Here is a 19095-nt window from a genome sequence, read left to right as displayed (position 1 = left end):
ATTCTCTTAATTCATTTTAAGTTGTCAGAACTTTAGTCATCAGATTTTATGCAAACTTTTTATTTCGTTTCTAAAAGTTTTGCATTTGTTCAAATTAACGATTTTTTTCCCAAATTTCCTAGACAAAATTGAAAAAAAAAACACAGGGTTTTATCTAGTACTGGTACTGCAAATATTTGTCTGTGGATTTCTGCATTTTTGGTTTTCCTCTGGAATGTGATTTTCTCGCTTTTATGGAAACAAAATATAACATCGTGTCAAGACTAGCGTTTAAAGCCGATGCTGGATATGCTTAAAAAATTTTTTTTCACTTTTGCTTGCCCATATTATGCACGAAATCAAGATGTTACATTGCTCAAAGTATGCAATGAGTAACAAAATTTTAAAGTTAAATCGATGCTTTTTTTTATATGGCCTGAACAAATTTAAAATCCTTCTTTTGTCACTTGGAGTTGTAACATCATGAAGGGTGGAGGGGAGGGGGGGATTGTTAAACATTTATACAAATTTTCAATAAATTGGTTTAAAAACTTCTCACTGTGAAAACGCTTGTCTTACCTTTAGCGTTAGCCCAACTCCATATGTCTATAACATGATTCAATAGAATATTTCTCTGGCTACAACTTTCTACAAGTGATACAAATTGAGAGAAAAGAGTTGGAATGTCATAAACAGAGTGATTATAGTTCTATTTAAAAAATCTAATTAAACTTTTCATTACTGATTGTACCAAGACCAGAAATAGTATTCTTCCAAGTTAGTTATTGATTGTAAAATGTTTAAATGCTCAGGATGTTTCATTTACATTTAAAAAATTAATCTTTCACATCAATTTGTACAGAATAATCTGAGTTAATGAGCATTTGTGGGGTTTTATTATGAAAAAAAGTCTCCGACTTTTCTTAAAAATTTAGTAATTTATATATTGAGTTAAGTTTTGAACAGGTATTTGGGACTAGGAAACAAAATTGACTTTCTTCTTACAGTATAGTCTAAATTTTAAATAATCTACCTGGATATCAAAACTAAGTAGGTAACTGTGTTGAAAATCTTTCATCCTTTTTTGATGATTTCTGAACTCACTTTTCATTGTTAATCGTAATCGATTGTAAAACCTTAGACACAGGTTCATCAAAGATGATAAAATATCATACATAAAACCAAAAATAAATTTCAGCTTTTCGTTTATGTTTGATTGCATAAATTTGCGTTTTTAAAGGCATTCGTGTTTGTAAAAGTGTGATCAATTTGTGTTTTCAAGTGAAAATTCAAGATTGTTCATTTTTAAGTACACAAACTGAACCTAATGTTTTTCATTGTTTTTTTTTCGATTGAAAGGAGAAAGAAGATTACAAAATCTCAATATTTACTTTGTTCTCAATAATGTCTAGTGGTTGATTTGATGTCATACTATTATTTGAAAATATGTATTCTATCAATTCACTTTAAGTTGTCAGATCTTAAATCAACAGATTTTTCACAATTTTTTTTATTTCGTACTCTAAAAGTTCAGCATTTGTTCAAATTAACGATATTTTTTATTTTGAAATTTCCTAGTTGAAATAAAAAACACGAGTTTTTATCTGGTAGTATGAAACACTGCAAACATTTGTCTGTGAATTTCAGCATTTTTGGCTTTCCCCTGGAATGTCATTTTCTTACTTTTATGAACACAAAATTTAACACCATGTCATGAACTGAATTTATAGCAGTTGCTTGAAATGCATAAAATAATGTTTCCACATTTATTTGCTTACGTTATGCACATATGCACATGAATATGTGATTCAAGACGTTACATTGCTCAAAGTATGAAATGAGTAACGACATTTCAAGTTAAGCAGGTGTCATTTTTTATATGGGCGGAACAAATTTGAAATCTCTCTTTTGATATTGTTTCTTTTTTTTATGTTCTCCATTTCCAGATCAAGTTTAATCATTTCACTAATGTTTATCTTTTTTGTAACGGTACCATAATATAGACTTGCCAGATACTTTTTGAAAAAAAAGCGGGACATTTCACGACAAAAAAGCGGGACACAACCGAAAAAAACGGGACATTTCAGACTCTTAAAAACTCTTAAAAAAATCATTTGTATTGTCAAACATAGAAAGTTTTTTTTTCACGCGTTTCAACACGTTTTTTGAGAAAAATATTTCAAGTACTACATTTATATCAAATTTGTTCTAAATATTTGAAAACTCAAGAAAACTTCCATCGCTGTTTACTTTGGACAATTGAGTCGAAAAAGATGGTGTATAAATGGCAATTTAACTAAGATTCTGTTGAAAAATTTTGATCTTTTATTATTTGGAAGCAACTTAATCAATAATTTCTTCATACCAAAATTATTTAAATAGCATTGGTTGAACGTGCTCCAAGAAAACTTAACTGAATCAGAGTCTTATTGTTACTTTAGGGCTATTGAGTGTTGTCTTATGGAAAATCTGAAAAAAGTGATACTTAATTTGAGAAAAATTGACGTAATAGATTTTTTTTTTTCGTTTTGTGTTACTTATTTTGAGAAAAAAGACATATTCAAAAGATTTTTTGTGTTGAATTTATGAATTGAAATTGAGAATTGAAAAGAGGATAAAGCCGCAGCCCGTGGCGAAAAGGATAGTCTTCAAGTCTTCTAAGCCAACGGGTACGAGATCGAATCCTGATTACGGCAAACAAAGTACATTTTTTGTGGGTTGGTGGTTTTAGCATTTGTAAGAGGCTAGCCATCATATCCTCGAAAGATGAACGCTTAGAGTTAAGAAAAAGGAATTTCTTCGAGGAAACATTAGTTTCATTGAGATCCTCCTGTATGTTTTTGTGTTCGTTTTTTTTAAGTTTCATTTTTTTTAGTGTAAATCAATAAATTTTGATAAAGTTTCCCATGAAAAAAGCTCGACATTTTGAGAGAAAAAAAGGGGCGGCGGGACATTCAACAAAAAAGCGGGACATATCCCGCTTTTGCGGGACGGATGGCAACCCTACCATAAAGAGCACTCGGGTATCGAAAGATATATCGTATTACTAATGAAAACCATCTATAGCAGATGAATCGGACAATGAAAGCAACCCCCAAATGAATGGTATGCTGCATATCGATTAACGGATAAATGTCACAGTGATCCACAGCAGCTGATGAAAGGAGGGAGGAGGAATCCCAATCCCATCATCGGACTAGTTAGAATCTATTCCAATTGAGGGGATGGAGAACAATCGCTGGTATTCTATCAACTTCATTTTGATTTTGATATAGTTATATCTGGTTCGTGATGACAAATTTTGATGATAATAACACCGACACAGTAGACTGAGTCGATTTGAGGTTATTTTTCAATTTCTTAAACCCTGGGGTCTAAACAGCATCGTTTTGGATTAAAACTCATCCATGATTTTTTGCAGAGTTTTTAAGTAACGTTTCCATGAGTAAATTTGAACTTTAATGTTTGTATAGGAAAATTGAAAATTCTGTACTGATAAATCGACATTTTTGTTTCTCCTGTGGAACCGAGCCTCCTTGTGGCTTTTATGCCAATTTATAAATTCTCTGAAGAAAATTTTCCGCTGAACAGCTTTGTCGAAGACCGTAACTTCAAATCTTACTAGGCAAAAAAGTTATTCACTGTTTAACAGGGATATGTATTTTGGCATTGAAAAATAACAAATTAAATTGACATCACTGAATGGTGCCTATCTAGGTATTGCATAACTACTTCTCATCGAGGCACCAGCAGTGATGTCAATTGATTTTATTGCTTTTCAATGCCAAAAGACATATCCCTGTTAAACAATGAATAACTTTTTTGCCTAGTAAGATATGAAGTTAAAGTCTTCGACAAAGTTGTTCAGCGGAAAATTTCCTCCAGACAATCTATAAATTGGCACAGAAGAAACAAAAAAAGTTGATTTCTCAGTTCAAAACAATTAATTTTTCCATAAAAACCAAAAGTTCATATGTAGTCATGTAAACTTTTCTCGAAAACTCTGTAAAAAATCATGGATGAGTTTTAAAACTTATTCATGATTTTTTACAGAATTTTCAAAACAAAGCTTTTCAGACCCCAGGGTTTGAAAAATTCAAAAATGACCCCAAATCGTCTCAGTCTAATGTTGCATATCGATTGACGGATAAACGTCACAGTAGCTGGTGCAAGGAGGGAGGAGAGAATCCCAATCCTATCTTCGGACTAGTAAGAATCAATTCCAATTGAGGGGATGGAACACAATACTGATATTCTATCAACTTCATTTTGATTTAGCTTTAGATATTTCTGGTTTGTGATAACAGATTTGAGACGATAATAACATCGTCACAGCCGTTACATACCATTCAATTTAAAAATTGTTTTTCACTACAGCTCAATTTCCATATTAGAAGTTGGAACCCAAAGAGGTTTGAGTCCAAAAAATAACATTTTTTTTTCGAAATTTACACTGGTGCGCCCAAAAACAAAAAAAAAGCACTCCCACAAAAGTCAATTCAGAGTTCCGCTCTACAATGCCTCGAGATCCATCGCGTATCACCTGCTGGCTGACGATTCGGCTTTTGAAATCTTAAACTGTTCAATTAGACGACACGCATTCTTGACACTCAATTATCCACGGGTAGTTGACATTTTCAGTGCCGCATTCGGTGCACAAACAAATGTAGTAGGTAAGTAGATGGGTATTTGCCTTACAAATGCAATCCGACATCAGTTTATTCAACGGCAGAGCACATCGCCTGGGGCCTGTTTGTTCAGTTCGATCACGCACCTTCAGTTGACTTAGATCAACGATTGTCAATGAAGCCTTAAAATTGTTTTAAATATTTGAGTCGTTTTGCTTCCGGCAGGTTGTAATCAATACATCTGATTGACATTTAGTATAAAATACAATGAAATCCTTAAAGTGACCTTTAAAATTAAAAAAAACGTTTTCGTTAATTTGATTGATTTTTTTAAAATTAAGTCATTCATTTTTTTCCCAATTTCCATTTCCACTTCTGAATTGGATTATTGTTTTTTTAATTTTCTTTCCACAGTCCCCGTCGATTGGCGGTTTTTTTTTATTTTGTCTATAACAGACATTCCTGCTGACTTTTAAATGGTAAATGTGGTCGTTAACAGGAATTTTGTCTTGTTGTTGTCGGCAGTAGGTTTCTCCATTCCGACCTACCTATCGACGGTAAAATGTCACACACGTCTTGTTCCCGAAACGGCTACGCATGGTGATTCCCGTTAATGATTTGGGAAAGAAAACACCGATCGGTGAGGGAACCAAAACAAAAAATGAAGAAAAAAAAAGTTAATGAGGTGTGACGTTGTAGAGCTCTACATCGGATGTGTGAATGCTCATTTCGAATGTTTTGCGTAGTTGAGGGACCGGCTAAAACTCAAACTTTTAAACGAAAAGAGAGTTTAATCCTACAGCAGCTTGTACGAGATTCAAATTTGTTAAGAAAAATTTCAATTTTTCAAGATTTCGAAACTAAAACACAAATTTTTGTTAAAAAAAATATTGTTAGGATAAAACCAACCTCTGTTTCACACGCCGCCAACGGTCATCAAAATTGATTTTGCGCAAGCGTTCGGTCTATGAAGCGTAGTATGAAGCGTGAGCTGGTTGGTTGTGCTGCCATCTGTAGTTCGCTAGCCAAACTGAAATCAGTCGCACGGAAATGCTGAATCTTTTGTAAAATGTGCAACTCAGATGGGTATTATTTTAGAAGAGGTTCATCTATTTTTGAACACATCAAACGTCCAAAGCTGTTCGAAAAATTGTTTTTTTTTTCAATAATTTGGAAACCATGAAATCGATTCAATGTCCATTGTGTAATAACACTACTTCACATTTATGAGTCGAAGAAGTTTTAAATCCCTTGAAAAGAATTTTGAAAATTTAATATTTATAATTGACATAATGAAATCCAGAATGTGTTGCGTTTCAATTTAAATATTGATTTTTATCTGTGAGCAAGTAAGCAATATTTCAAACAGTTTTTAAACTATTCTTAATCAAATCACGCAGAATGTAAAAAAAACTATGTCAAAGCAATGAAAAACAATTTTTGAAATAAATCTTGAGCATGAGGTAAAATTTGTTTTCTTTATTTAAAGGACTTTCAAATTTTTGTTCTTTTTTGTCTAGCGAAAAAATATTGTTTCGCCTGCTATAACATCTCATTTCTCAAATTTGACTGATGAACCATAATAATATTTTTGATAAATATTAGAGATGAACCAAAGAGGGGCATTCGGCATTCAACCAAACGAATATTCAGCCAAATATTCGGTCGAATATTCCATTGAATTTCTAATGAATTTCGATTTCCTTCTATTTCTTTTAGTTTGATGCCCCTCATGTTTTTGAGTCGATTTTTTCAACCAGATGATATTCCCAGATGATGTATTACCAGATCTTATTCAAGTAGAAGTCACTTTGATATTCGAAATGTCACCAATAACTGAGAGGACATCAGATGACTTGCAGCTTCTAGGACGTTTATCACCAAAGAGACTCATTGGTTATTTTGACTATTTTCTAGAAATAGTTTAAATAAATGAAAAAAGGAACAATTTTTTATAGCATAAGACAAAAAAAAACTACTTTGGTGCAAAAAAAATTGAGAGCCTATTTTTACTGATTTGGGAGAGTTTGTGCATTTATTTGAAAATAATTTAAATGATACAAATACATTGACAATAAAAGTTTTAATTGCATGATCAACTTTCTCGAAAACTGCAAGTTATTTTGGCATTTTAGAAAAGGTTACATACATTTTTTCTTTGATTTTTTCACAATTCTACAAAAATATACGAATTTGACCAGATTTCAGCTGGTCTCTAATGCATGTACATAGTTGATATTATTATTTAATGTAGAGTCTCAAACAATTACAATTGCAATAATCAACTTTCTTTTTGTCAAACTGAAACTGGATTATAAATTTTAATTTTAATTATCATTGTGTGAATGATATGGAAATAATATTGACGATATGATTGGTGTGGATTTTGAAACTCAGCCGAGAACGGAAACAAAATTCAAAATGTGATTTTTAATATTATGATTCATGGCATTTTGATATATTTATATTTAAAACGATCACACGTATAATTTCACGATATTATTTCATTTTCGAATTTCATAACTTATTGTTTGACAATGGCTGAAAATGAATTCTAAATTTGGGTTATGATACTGAAGTGAAACTTCTATTCCTTTTTTCAAATTCAATTACTTATCCTCCATCGAAAATATTATCCAAAAAAGTTGAACGTTCCCTGTTATAACTTTTATCAGTTTTAAGCTCCTTCAATCTGGGCAAATTTTTTATTCATTTGGGTGAATTTTTTTGATTATTTTTATATTATTCTCTTATTTCATTTTTGGCATTTCAGAGAATTATGAAATCGCTGCCAATAGCTGAGCATTAAGTCGATTTCTATACTTAAAATTAGATTGTATTTTTGAAAACTTTTTTGGAATTTTTCAATATATTGAGGACCTTATTTAAAGCGTTTATAAGCATATATTTCTACCAAAGAAAGAATGTTAATGCATCTTTGAAACTTCTGGTTCTTTTCTTGTTCTTGTTCATAACAAAAAGTATAACAAAATGGTTAAGATGGATATATTAAAGATCGATTCTCAAGCTTAAATTTTTATGGTGGATCAATCCTACGGCCATCCATCTGAATCGATCTGAACCTTTTCCTGAAAATCGAACAATCCTTATCAGGAGCCATTCCAGGCGACCAACAAGCGTTTCTGCAGTTCTTGTTTTTCATTATTTACTAAAAAATAACACTATTTATTAAGTATTTTTTTAAAACTTTACCTTAAATCATGACTTATTTCATTATATTGTTTATTGTGAACGTACTAATCGGATATTTGAAATTTTCAGAACAAAAAAAAACAAAGGGCGCGTTGCAATAACTTTTTTATCGAGAAAAAAAATGTAATATTAAAATTTTATGCTTAATTTTGAATCTATTGATATATTTTGATTATCTAGATTATCTTACACTATTTACATTAAGTCTTGTACAAGATTTACTGAAAAAGTGGGTCTTAAACAGCAATGAAAATGGGAAGTGAAGAGAAATCAAATTGTTTGTGAAAATGTTCGTAAGAACTTTTGTGTTTTGCAGAGTTTTATATTATTTGTGTGATTTTTAACGCACTTTCTTTGTTGAAATTATGTTTTAAGTTTTATTGTATTAATTGTGCTTTCTTTCAAAATTGGGACTTGCAATTAGAAGTGTATCAAGAAATTTGGATTTGAAATTGATTCAAAGGTAATCACAAGAAAAACACAAACTAATTTCCTTTATTTTAAAAGTTTCAAATTATTTATTTCAATTTGGTTTCACAGACAACGGAAATTTATAGAAAAAAAGTTTGTAGCCTCTTTCATGTTATACATGTTCGTTTTCAATTAGTTACTTCATGAAAAAGTAATCATTTTTTATTTTATTTTATTTGCCCTATAAAACACGCTTTTAGATGGGGTTTACTACATACAGTAGTTTTTCGATTTTTATCACTATTCGATTTTATCAATACTCGCCAAATTCACGCTCGATTTTATCACGATTATGGTTTCGATTTTATCACGCTTTTTAGAAATCATTCAGAAACCATTTTTAGGACCTTAATTTTCGTTCAAAGCCTAGAGCGTTTTTGTTCATGGTATTTTTCATGGTTTATGTTATGGTATAAGTATTGAATAATATGAAAATGCCATTGAGCAGCTTACTTTAGCTGTATAGTGTTTAAAATCATCATTTGGATTTTAAAATCACTAGTAATAATCGTCATAAGTATTTCAACGTCACACTAATGCTAGTGTTTTTATTTGTGCTTGGTTAGCAGCTCTAAAACAGTAAACTTTTTTGGTTATGCGAATCATATAAAGATGTGGGTGAATTTACGCGTTTTTGACAAGGGTAAGTGTCGCTGAGTTCTTTTTTTAATTTGTATATTTGAAAGGTTGGCGTGCGCAATCCTGATAGGACATCTTTAAGTAATGTCTGAATGGATAATTTTAGAAGATCAAAATGAAATTCTGCTAGCTTTGCCTTAAAATATGTTAAAAAGACTAAGATTTCTGTTTTTCTACATATAAAAAACAAAGGATTATCTGCCCGTAAATCAAATTTCGAGAATCACACTTCAAATGTTCAAGTTGGGCAAATTTAAAAATATTTTTTGAAAAGGTAAACTTTTTAGTTAATCAAAGGTGTGAAGATTAAAATATTGAAATTTTCAAATATGCATAAAAAATTTTTTGGTGCATTTTTCTTTGAACTCTTTTTTAAAATCGACATAAGAGATAACGACTGTTTAATTTCCATAAAAACTTAATAATTCACGTTAATTAGATTTAGACTATCAAATTGATATTCTCCATGGTTTTATTTCAAGAAAAAATCTTAAAACTGCTATAGAGAAGAATAATTTGAACTGAAATCGATACTTTGTGCTTAGAAATCTTTGACAATTACATCTTATGTTCAAGTTAGTTAGTTTATTGATGGATATGTGGGCTGAGCCCGTCATCCCGCAAGTTAAAACTATCTTAAATATAATTGTCGTCTTAAATACATAATGTAAATGTTTAAAATTGTCTGTACACTTGAATTGAAGTCAATTATGTTATTTATGCGGTTCGCTTCCCTCATGTATCGGTGCGCTGGCTCGTTACGGCTGTAATTTGTTGTTCGATTCTCAACGGTGTAGCGCCTGCGTCTTCTTAAGACCAAACTGCTGGAATTGGTTGTTATTCGGGACCGTAGAAAGGACGAATCTATGATGCCTCGATCTATTTTCAGAAAGAATTTTAAGTCGTTTATGCGGTGCCGATTCTCTAGTAGATCCAAGTCCAATAGATGACATAAACTCTCATACTCTGGCATTTGCTCTCTCCAACCAAGATTCCTTACCGCAAATTTCAAAAACCGTTTCTGGACAGCTTCTAATCGATTTATATGTACTTGGTACATGGGCCTCCAAACTATGCTTGCAAAATCAAACTTCGATCTAACCAAGCTAATATATAGGCATTTAATTGTGTATGGATCTTCTAATTCACCAGCAAAGCGCCTTACTACTCCAAACATCGCGAGACCATCCGAAGCGAGGCTATTGATGTGATCCCTGAAGGTCAAACCGGAATCTAGTTTTACGCCTAAGTCGTGTACGCTGGAAACACTACTTATTGCTTCCCCGCTTAAACAGTACGTGAACTGAATTGGAGTGTAGCTTCTGGTAAAGGATATGACTGCGCATTTTGAATTATTCAATTTTAAATTTGCTCTGACTAGAAAATCTGAGAACGCATCCAAATCCGATTGAAGAGTTCGGCAGTCGTCGATTTTTTTTACGGGCAAAAATATTTTCACATCATCGGCGTAGATCAATACCAGAGCCTCCGAAAGCGATTCAGGTAAACTGTTCATTAACACTATGAAAAGTAGAGGTCCCAGGTGGCTCCCTTGAGGAACTCCTGAGGATGCTCGATATGGTTCAGAATAAGCAGAATTTACTGATACGTACTGGCTCCTATCCGTAAGGTAAGACTTTATCCAATTCAAAATAATTCCTCCAATGCCCATTCTTGATAAAGCTTCCAATATTTCATTAATGCCAGCTACGTCGAAAGCTTTCGACATATCAGTGTATATACAGTCTACTTGGAATCCCTTGACCATCCAATCAAGAACACGAGTAGTGAATTCACATAGATTAGTGACTACTGACCTTTTTCTGAAAAAACCGTGTTGACATGGTGAAATTCTGCTTTCTAATACGGGATATAGCTGTTGGTAGATTAACTTTTCAAAAAGTTTTGGCAATTTGGCAAAATTTATTGATACAAAACGTTTCTACTACTGAAAACATTATAAATTATTGATTAAATACGGTAAAAGTACCTTTTCCACTTTACTTTTTAGTTTTGCCAAATTCACGGTTTCGCCATATTCACGGTGAAATTTTTTTTGACCGTGATAAAATCGAGAAACTACTGTATACATAATCGGCATTAAACCCAAGCCAATATATTTATTTTAACCTACTTTTTGCACATAATGATTCAAAAATTTATCCTAAAAACCCATAATAATGGCAACTGTTGGACAACCAGTTGTCAAAATCTACATCTAAGAATACCTTTACATAAGAAAACTTGAAATTGACTTTGAAATTGAAATACAGACCCCGTTCGTTTTTGGCAACATCCGATTTTGGCAACATTCGATTTTGGCAACATCCGATTTTGGCACATGTGCCAAAATCGAACGGTTTTTAGAAACAAAATTACCTTTTTGTTTTCTTCATAACAAGACCAATTTGGTTTAGACACACACCAAAAATAATTTTTTCGGTTTTGAAATGGTGATAAATTGCAACAATAAAAACCAAAGATTTTTAAAAAATTTATAAAGTACTCAAAAATGACAAAAAGATGAAAAATTTGAAAAGTTAAAAAACAAATTCAAACAAAAGACTGAATATGGCAAAAAACAACTACAAAATGAGGAAGCATGACAAAAACAGCAAATATGTCAAAAGAAAACAAATATTATAAATAAAACAAGAAAGGTGAAAAATGCATCAAAAACAGGATGAAAAAATTAAAAAATTACTACAAATGGTCAAAAATTGACTAAAAACAACGTTTTTGAAAATAATAATAGTTATTTTGTGAAAATAACTGAAAAACAAGGTGAGAAAAAAAAACCGTTCGATTTTGGCAACATTCGATTTTGGCAACTTTCGACTTTGGCAACATAAAATGTACGAGCGTGTTGCCAAAATCGAACGGGGTCTGTATAAAGGCGGGGTTAAGAAAAACGACAGCAAATCGACAAATAAGTTAAATGGCTGCAACTGCAAAAGTATTGAAATTATGTAGTTTTGCAATTTTTGGAAAAAAAAAATTATCTATCGATCCTCGCCTTTAAGTATCCCTTTCCTCTTTTTCTTTTTTTTACTGTCTATCATAAGTAGTTCTGAATAATGAACGATGAACTCAATACTTGAATCCTTAAAACGAATAAATGGATAACAATGTGTGTGTTGTACAAAAAATAATAGGCTCCCGGCTTCGTAAAACTTAATGGTTTGAGCCGTTTAAAATAAACGAATTAAAAAAACAGAAATTTGTTTTTCCAAACGATGAAATTATTCATCTAAACTAAAATAAAGTGGCATGAAATAATAAGAAGATTTAACCTCTGTGACTTTTGAAGTGAAAAAATTAATTTCAAGAGGTTTAACATTAAATTAAAGGTATAATGTTAAAAGAAAGATAAGAACGTTAGACTGTCAGTAAAAGTTTTACGCTTCTGAAGCATTTTTTGGAAAATTGATCACCCCAATGGAAAATTTTATTGCAATTTTTTTTGGAAACATTACCACGGAGTAAAAATTATGAAAATTCAAAGGATCGAGTTTTTCCCACTTTTCACCTCCTCTCGCCATGGGACTGCGCATGGTCAGTGCCAGTGGTCGGCAACCTTTTGAATCAGAAGAGCCATGGCTTAAAATTTCCAAATTTCAGAGCTTGGAAAAGCTACAAAAAATTATTGGATATTTTAGAATAATCTATTTCTAATTACCATCAAGTACATGGATTCGCTTCTGGATTGTCAATTCTGCTAACATGGTGTAATTTTATATCAATTTAAATTCGTTGGCAAATATCAGGTCAAGAAAATTAAAAATCCATATCAAGCTTAAATGAATACTTTGCATGATGTTAAAGTGAAAGATTTGAACACATTAATATTTATAATTTTTTCGGCAAAGAAAAGCTTTTAGGATAACAAAATAAAGGGTAATAACTGTTCTTAAAATGATTAAGCTTTTGTATGACCTTTTCCTAGACCCTTTCAAAAATCCAGAAGTATATCAATGTAGCCAATAGTTAAAATCTTCAAAAATTATGCTCCTGTTAACTTGTTACATATGTCATTCCAAATATAGAATTATCAAAATTCAAGGCTTGATGTGAACGTGTCTCTAAAATTGTATGCATCTGTAAAATTAAAAATCTCATTTTATTCCTATATAAAAAAAAATTAAAAAAAATTTCATTTTATGTCACATATGATTCTTCAGTATTGTCCGTCCAATTGAATAAAAAATGAAATTCAATATAATGTAGATTATTCACCCACGCTTGCCATCGCTTAGATTACTGGAAGAAAATATGTGGTTGAAACCATAGATACTTTTACAGTTACGAAACAAAAATAAATAAAAATGAATCAACAGTTATTACTTTACTCTAAATCAAAAATGAAAAAAATGTCTGTTTCGTCTGTTCGACTTCGTACACAACTTATGTGCTTTTAGTAAATGAAGGTTGCAGTACTTGAAATAATTAATGTGTTTAAAAATTCAAAGGATTAGTATTTTTAAATGCATACAATTTAATTATAAAAAAACTGCTTCGGGGTGTAAAGGTAAATTTATTTTTTGGCTACAAGTATTCAGCCCGTGATTAAGTTTCAAACAGAATTTCAGAGTTAAAATTTTCATTCATTCTCAATGCTGATTCGGGTTTGAAAAGCTGTCAAACTTTAATTTGTAATTTTCAATTCTTGATTCTTGATAATTGAGTAAGCTTTTCAGATTTTATTCTGTACGTATCCTGGACCGGCAAATCGGGCTTTAGGTTTCTTAATTTTAAACTCAAAATCCGGGCAAATCCAGCCAAAGTCTAGGTATTTCAATAAAAAGGCAAGAGAAAAGCTGCAAAATAAACACTCAAAATTGTAGCAAGGCCCATTAGCGGCGTCCGAATCTCATCTTACAATTCCGAAAAATGTATGCAAATTTATTTCGCTAAAACAAGTTGAAAATTTGAAATTTCGTTAAAAGTGTGAACCAGGACTTGACCGAGCATTTTCCTTTTTTTCTTTGAAAATTTGGGCAAACTTGAATGCTTATGAGGTATCTAGGATAAGATTGAGGTGGTTTTTCCAATGTTGTTACGTTGTTAAGCGTCAAAGTTTTAAATATTTTTCGAAATGATTGATTCACTAAAATTAGATTTTGGAAATAACAACTGAAAATTTTCGACCACAGAGGGTAAAAAAGTGATTGCGAGTGCTTTAAATATAAAGTTTGATGAGCTCAATAATAAAACAATGGCTATTCAAGAACTACTTATTTGTAAATTTATCATTTACAAATAAGTAGTTCTTGAATAGCCATTGTTTGATTTTCCTGTTAGGTACTGCTCAACTTTCGCGATCGATTGATACCCGCGTTTTGGAAATTATTTTTTTCTAATTTGAATTAGTTTTTGAAGTTTGAAAACAACAGTTATTCTTTGCATTTACGGTTTATGATAAAATAAATCATGATCTCTGAGCTGATGCTTATAAAACAGTGAAAAGCTAACAATTGTAAAATTAGGCTTCAAAAAATCAATTTTTGCCATTCGGTCTTTTCCGCTTGATCCTACAGCGGATGCAATTTTAAAATTTTCTTCTTGACCTATGAAAATCTGAGTCAGGTAACAAGACTCAATTATATGTTGAGCTCGATTTTTTTTAATATTTAATTCAGAAATATATTATACTTACGCGTTGAGCCAAAGAGCCACCTGCGGCTCTTGAGCCAAAGGTTACCGTTCTATGTACTAGGTTGATTGAACATATTTTTAACTTAGTATTAATTAAAATTTTCCTTTAGATTGCCGCGAATTTAACTTCAATACAATTATAACATATTTCTATCCTTAAATATTGTTTCAGGAGAAAAACTCATAATTAAATCTAAATGAAATCTAATGTGTCAATTAAAACTTAAAGATATTCAACAGGAACGAGTTAGAGCTACGATTTGACACCAAATAAACAACTATAAAAAAACCGAAGTATAAAAGAGCCTTCCTATAAGATAGCTGAGTATCAAGACACCTGATCCAGGGCGATATGTTTCGATAAATGGGCAATAATTTTTCAAATATTATAGCGAAAAGTAATCCAACCCACCTTGGTTCATGAGGTCGTCTCATGAAATATTCCGTCACTTCCATGCCTCCATCGACTTCACAGAATCTAGGTCTCCGACCGTTGAAAACGCCAAGATGGTTGCTCCCTCCAACGCCAGCCCCATTGGCAGTTCCTTCCGCGCCATCACCAAGGGATCTATCCTCGTAGGAGTGTCCATTGATGAGCACCCTCGGTAGCAGTTCATCAACGCCACCATCTTCGGCACCACAGTAATCTCCCACGTCTTCGCCTTCTTCCCCGTCGAGTTCGTCGTTTCCATTGTCATTGTCCTGCTTCCTACGCTTGGCCGGACAGATAAAGTCTCGCTCGGACATAGCGTCTTGATCTAAAAATGGTCAATGAATGGTCAGTGATGTACGGCTTAATTCCGAATCTTGAATGAGAATGAGTTTATGTGATTTTGATTAAATAGAACGACTAGAACGACTTACCTGAGGACGGGGTATCGACTCGGATTACCGAACCGGTGTCGGAACCGGCCGAGCTCCATACTTGGTCGTACTGGGACCACCCGCCGGAGATTGAATTGTTCTCCAGTGAATGGAGCTTCGATTCGGCCCCATCGTCGTCGGATGTTTCCTCCACGATCGTTTCCAGCATCCGGCTAGATCCGGAACTAACCGGTCCGTTGGCCCCATTGCCATTGCAACCGCTGCTAATCAGGGCGTTTGCCGAATCGGACTCCGGAGATTCGGCTGCATAGGCCGGCAACCAGGGAAACGAGAAGTCATCGGCCACGTCAAAAATGTTCTGCTCCATAGCCTGGAGATCAGCTACATTTTATTTCTGTGAAAAGAGAAGAAAAAAAATATTATTTTTCAGCGTATGGGATCGAATGAAAAATATTATTTCGACCATCAATAAAAAAAAAACAGTACTTTACGCTTAATTTAAAACAATTGTGAAAATGAAAAAAAAAAATAATAAAATTCCTAAGTAAGTCAACGAGGCTAAAACTAATTTACGATACCAGGAAAAACAGATTAAGGAAAATCATTTCCTCAAGTTTTTCATTAGAGTGATTTTCTCATTTTTGTCATTTTTGTCATTTTTGTCATTTTTGTCATTTTTGTCATTTTTGTCATTTTTGTCATTTTTGCTGAAATTTTTTTTTAAATTGTCACAGTTTCGCAGTTTCGAAGAAATAAATTCACTATCTAATTTTTCTTTCCTTCCAATTATATCAGATCTGAAACTATTCTGTGCCTAATGTGAGCCAGCTTGAAATCATTACTTCCATCAAATCACACCGGCAAATCGAAGCGTGAAGCAAGACGTCGACGTTTTTCAAAGTCGCGCCTCATAGTCGCCTTCATCTGCCGATTGCTGACACAGTTTCAACGGATTCGCTGAATTGTCACGTGCTAACCCATTAACTGGAATGAATATCGCAAAAAAAAATGGAGATCATCATCATGGTAGGAAATAGCTATCGCATTGCTCTGTACTTGTTGCATTTACTCATTTCATTTCTACTTTCGGACTTGTCTTGCATTTCTTTGTAACTGTATTTTGAATTTTAATGTTTTGATCTTCATCTACGAAAAGTCATCTTTATAGTTGTTGGTCGATTTAAATTTCAACCTTTCTTCCAGGTGGTAATTTGCAAGATAATAATGATGGAATTTACTAACAAAAAAAAAATCTGCTTTCCATCTTTCACCTCGACGAACGTGAAATAGTTTTGCGTTCAATCATAACAAAAACATAACAACAGTTGAGAGTAAAAGTGAACAATATGACCTCGCAATGCCTGAGATCATCCCCTAAAGCTTCATTGTGATCATTATCGATGATTGGAATTAAATTCTAGGGTGATTCATCTGATTTGATCAAATCTCTTTATTTTTAATATGTTTTTTTTTCTTTGAATGATTTTAAGTAGTTGTCAATTAAGAAAAGCCACTAAAAAAACTTCTAACAGATTCAGACTTTCACAGTGATATACAAATGAACTTCATCGTGAATTGAAACACCCTAATGATGCTTCGAAGTTCTTCTTTACTTCTCTGGGGAGTTATCCATTTGGCAATTAGAGCGAGAGGAAACGGTTCGAGGTTTTAATTCCAAAAGCTTGGAGGCATACCTTCCTACCTTTCTATCTATCTTCCAACGATGAAATGACTGAAAAAATGACGGCACGAAAAAAATGCGCGGTTCAATAAAACGCAGCAATTAATTACTTTGTTTTGTTTTTGTATGTGATTTCGGAAACTCTGGTTGTGAATTTATACTCTTGGACATTTTTTGTGACTGCAAAATTTTAGTTCGTTATTTGCACATATTGTATTCACTTCATACTTCTTAACTCTAAAATATGGGATATTACATAGTAAGGGCAAATTTTGAAGTTCTTTTAAATATTTCGCTATTGTTGTTGATGTGTTATTGTTTATTCATAGTGTTTATATTCTTTTCTTAGTTAAGAAAATGATGTAATTGGTAGCTTTAGTAACCGCCCAAGCAACCAAAAGTCTCGTTAAAAAGGTCGAACACAGCTTAATCAGCATAATCAATGTGCTGAAGTTCCTTTTATTCAGCCCATAATTTAAGTTCTTATTGAAACTTTGAAGTTCCATTACAGATTTGAACGGCCTTCTATTCAGCCCACAAGTAAACGTTTAATCAGCAAAAACAAAAAATAATTCTCCTCTCCTCTCTTATTTTGATCATCACCAGCCCCTGTGGTGCTGCCGGTTTCTCGGCATCCATCTTTATTCCTCCCATCCCCTCCCTCAATTGATCATACTGAATTGCTTTGTTTTTAATTTTGTTCGATACATGCCGACACGCACGCCAGTTCTGCTACACAATTATTTGATTTGCTTACTCAAGCAATCAAACAACCTAATGGAAAAAATTAGTCCTAGTACCAGATTTGAACCCCATCCTCCGAGATGATAGCCGAACACGCTGCCACGACGCCACGCCTAGATGTAGCCTTACCGGCAGCTAAAATTCGAAGTGGTTATAAGCTTCCTAGAATACCCGCAAGGGCAACCAGCAGCCAACAGCAAAGACGCATGTTGATTATTACCAACAAACATTACGAAACGGCGTATAAATCAATCATCCGTTAAAATAATATCGGTTAAAAAAATGAATTTCCATGTTTTTAACTGTTAAGCATAAAATTATACAAAATCTTTATTTTATCTTGATATTTAATCAATGAATTGCTTCAACTGACTTTCAATGTATGATAAATTCGTGGTAAGTAAATACAGTTGGACGAAATTTTATAAAGTCAAAGTATTAACTCATTTCAAAAACAATCATTTGCGAGTTAGCTTTAAGTTGTTCTGAGTTGAAGTTTCAAAACAAATTATACATTTTAACAATTTCCAAGCTCCAAAAAATAATTGGTTTATTATATGCCCTTCTGTGATGTTCGTTCACATTTCATATTCATGAAATGGCGGACATGTCTCAAAAAAGGCTATTTCAGGAACTTTCTGGAACTTCGAGTCCATAGAAGGCTATTTGAGATCCAATTTGTAACTTTTATTCTGAATGATGCGATTGACATGTCACAGAAAAGGCTATTTAAGGAACTTCTTGGAACTTGAAGTTCACAGATGGCTATTTGAGACCTAATTTGTAACTTTTATACTGTGTGGATGCGATTGACATGTCACAAAATAGGGTAATTGAGAAACTTCTTGGAACTTGAAGTTCACAGAAGGCTATTTGAGACCTAATTTGAAACTCTTATGCTGTGTGGGTGCGATTGACATGTCACAAAAAAGGCTATTTGAGGAACTTTTTGGAACTTCAAGTCCATAGAAGACTATTTGAGGAACCTTTTGTAACTTTTATGCTCACATTCGAGAAAATTTGGTACCAATTCTCTTTGAAACCTTTATTCAGCGAAATTCGAACTATGGAGGAACGAGTTTAAGTAGATTTGAGACTTTTGGTTGCTTGGGCGGACGTCTATTCCTCCGACATTCCTGATAATTCAAACCCGAGCCCATCCATTATTTCAAGCCTTTTTTAAACGTCCATCATCGCGAAAACTCTTTACCTAACTGCCGAATCTTTACTCTAGCTCCAAACAACTCTCATGAACGAATT

General features: G+C 32.8%; 1 protein-coding gene across 1 annotated transcript in view; it reads right to left on the bottom strand.

Annotated features, from left to right (window-relative positions):
* LOC129741596 (uncharacterized) overlaps positions 1-19095 on the bottom strand; it is a 131379-nt gene that overhangs the window by 10847 nt on the left and 101437 nt on the right. Inside the window, exons 2-3 of the mRNA XM_055733333.1 lie at positions 15450-15804; positions 14998-15343 (exon numbers count right to left, since the gene is read on the bottom strand). Coding sequence (XP_055589308.1) covers positions 14998-15343; positions 15450-15777 — 674 coding nt within the window. The 5' untranslated portion in view covers positions 15778-15804. The remainder of the gene's footprint in view (positions 1-14997; positions 15344-15449; positions 15805-19095) is intronic.

Source organism: Uranotaenia lowii, chromosome 2 (assembly GCF_029784155.1).
Source record: "Uranotaenia lowii strain MFRU-FL chromosome 2, ASM2978415v1, whole genome shotgun sequence".
Classification (NCBI taxonomy): Eukaryota; Metazoa; Arthropoda; class Insecta; order Diptera; family Culicidae; genus Uranotaenia; species Uranotaenia lowii.
The sequence above is the reverse complement of the archived record's forward strand: the minus strand, read 5'-3'. Positions and strand labels throughout refer to the sequence as shown.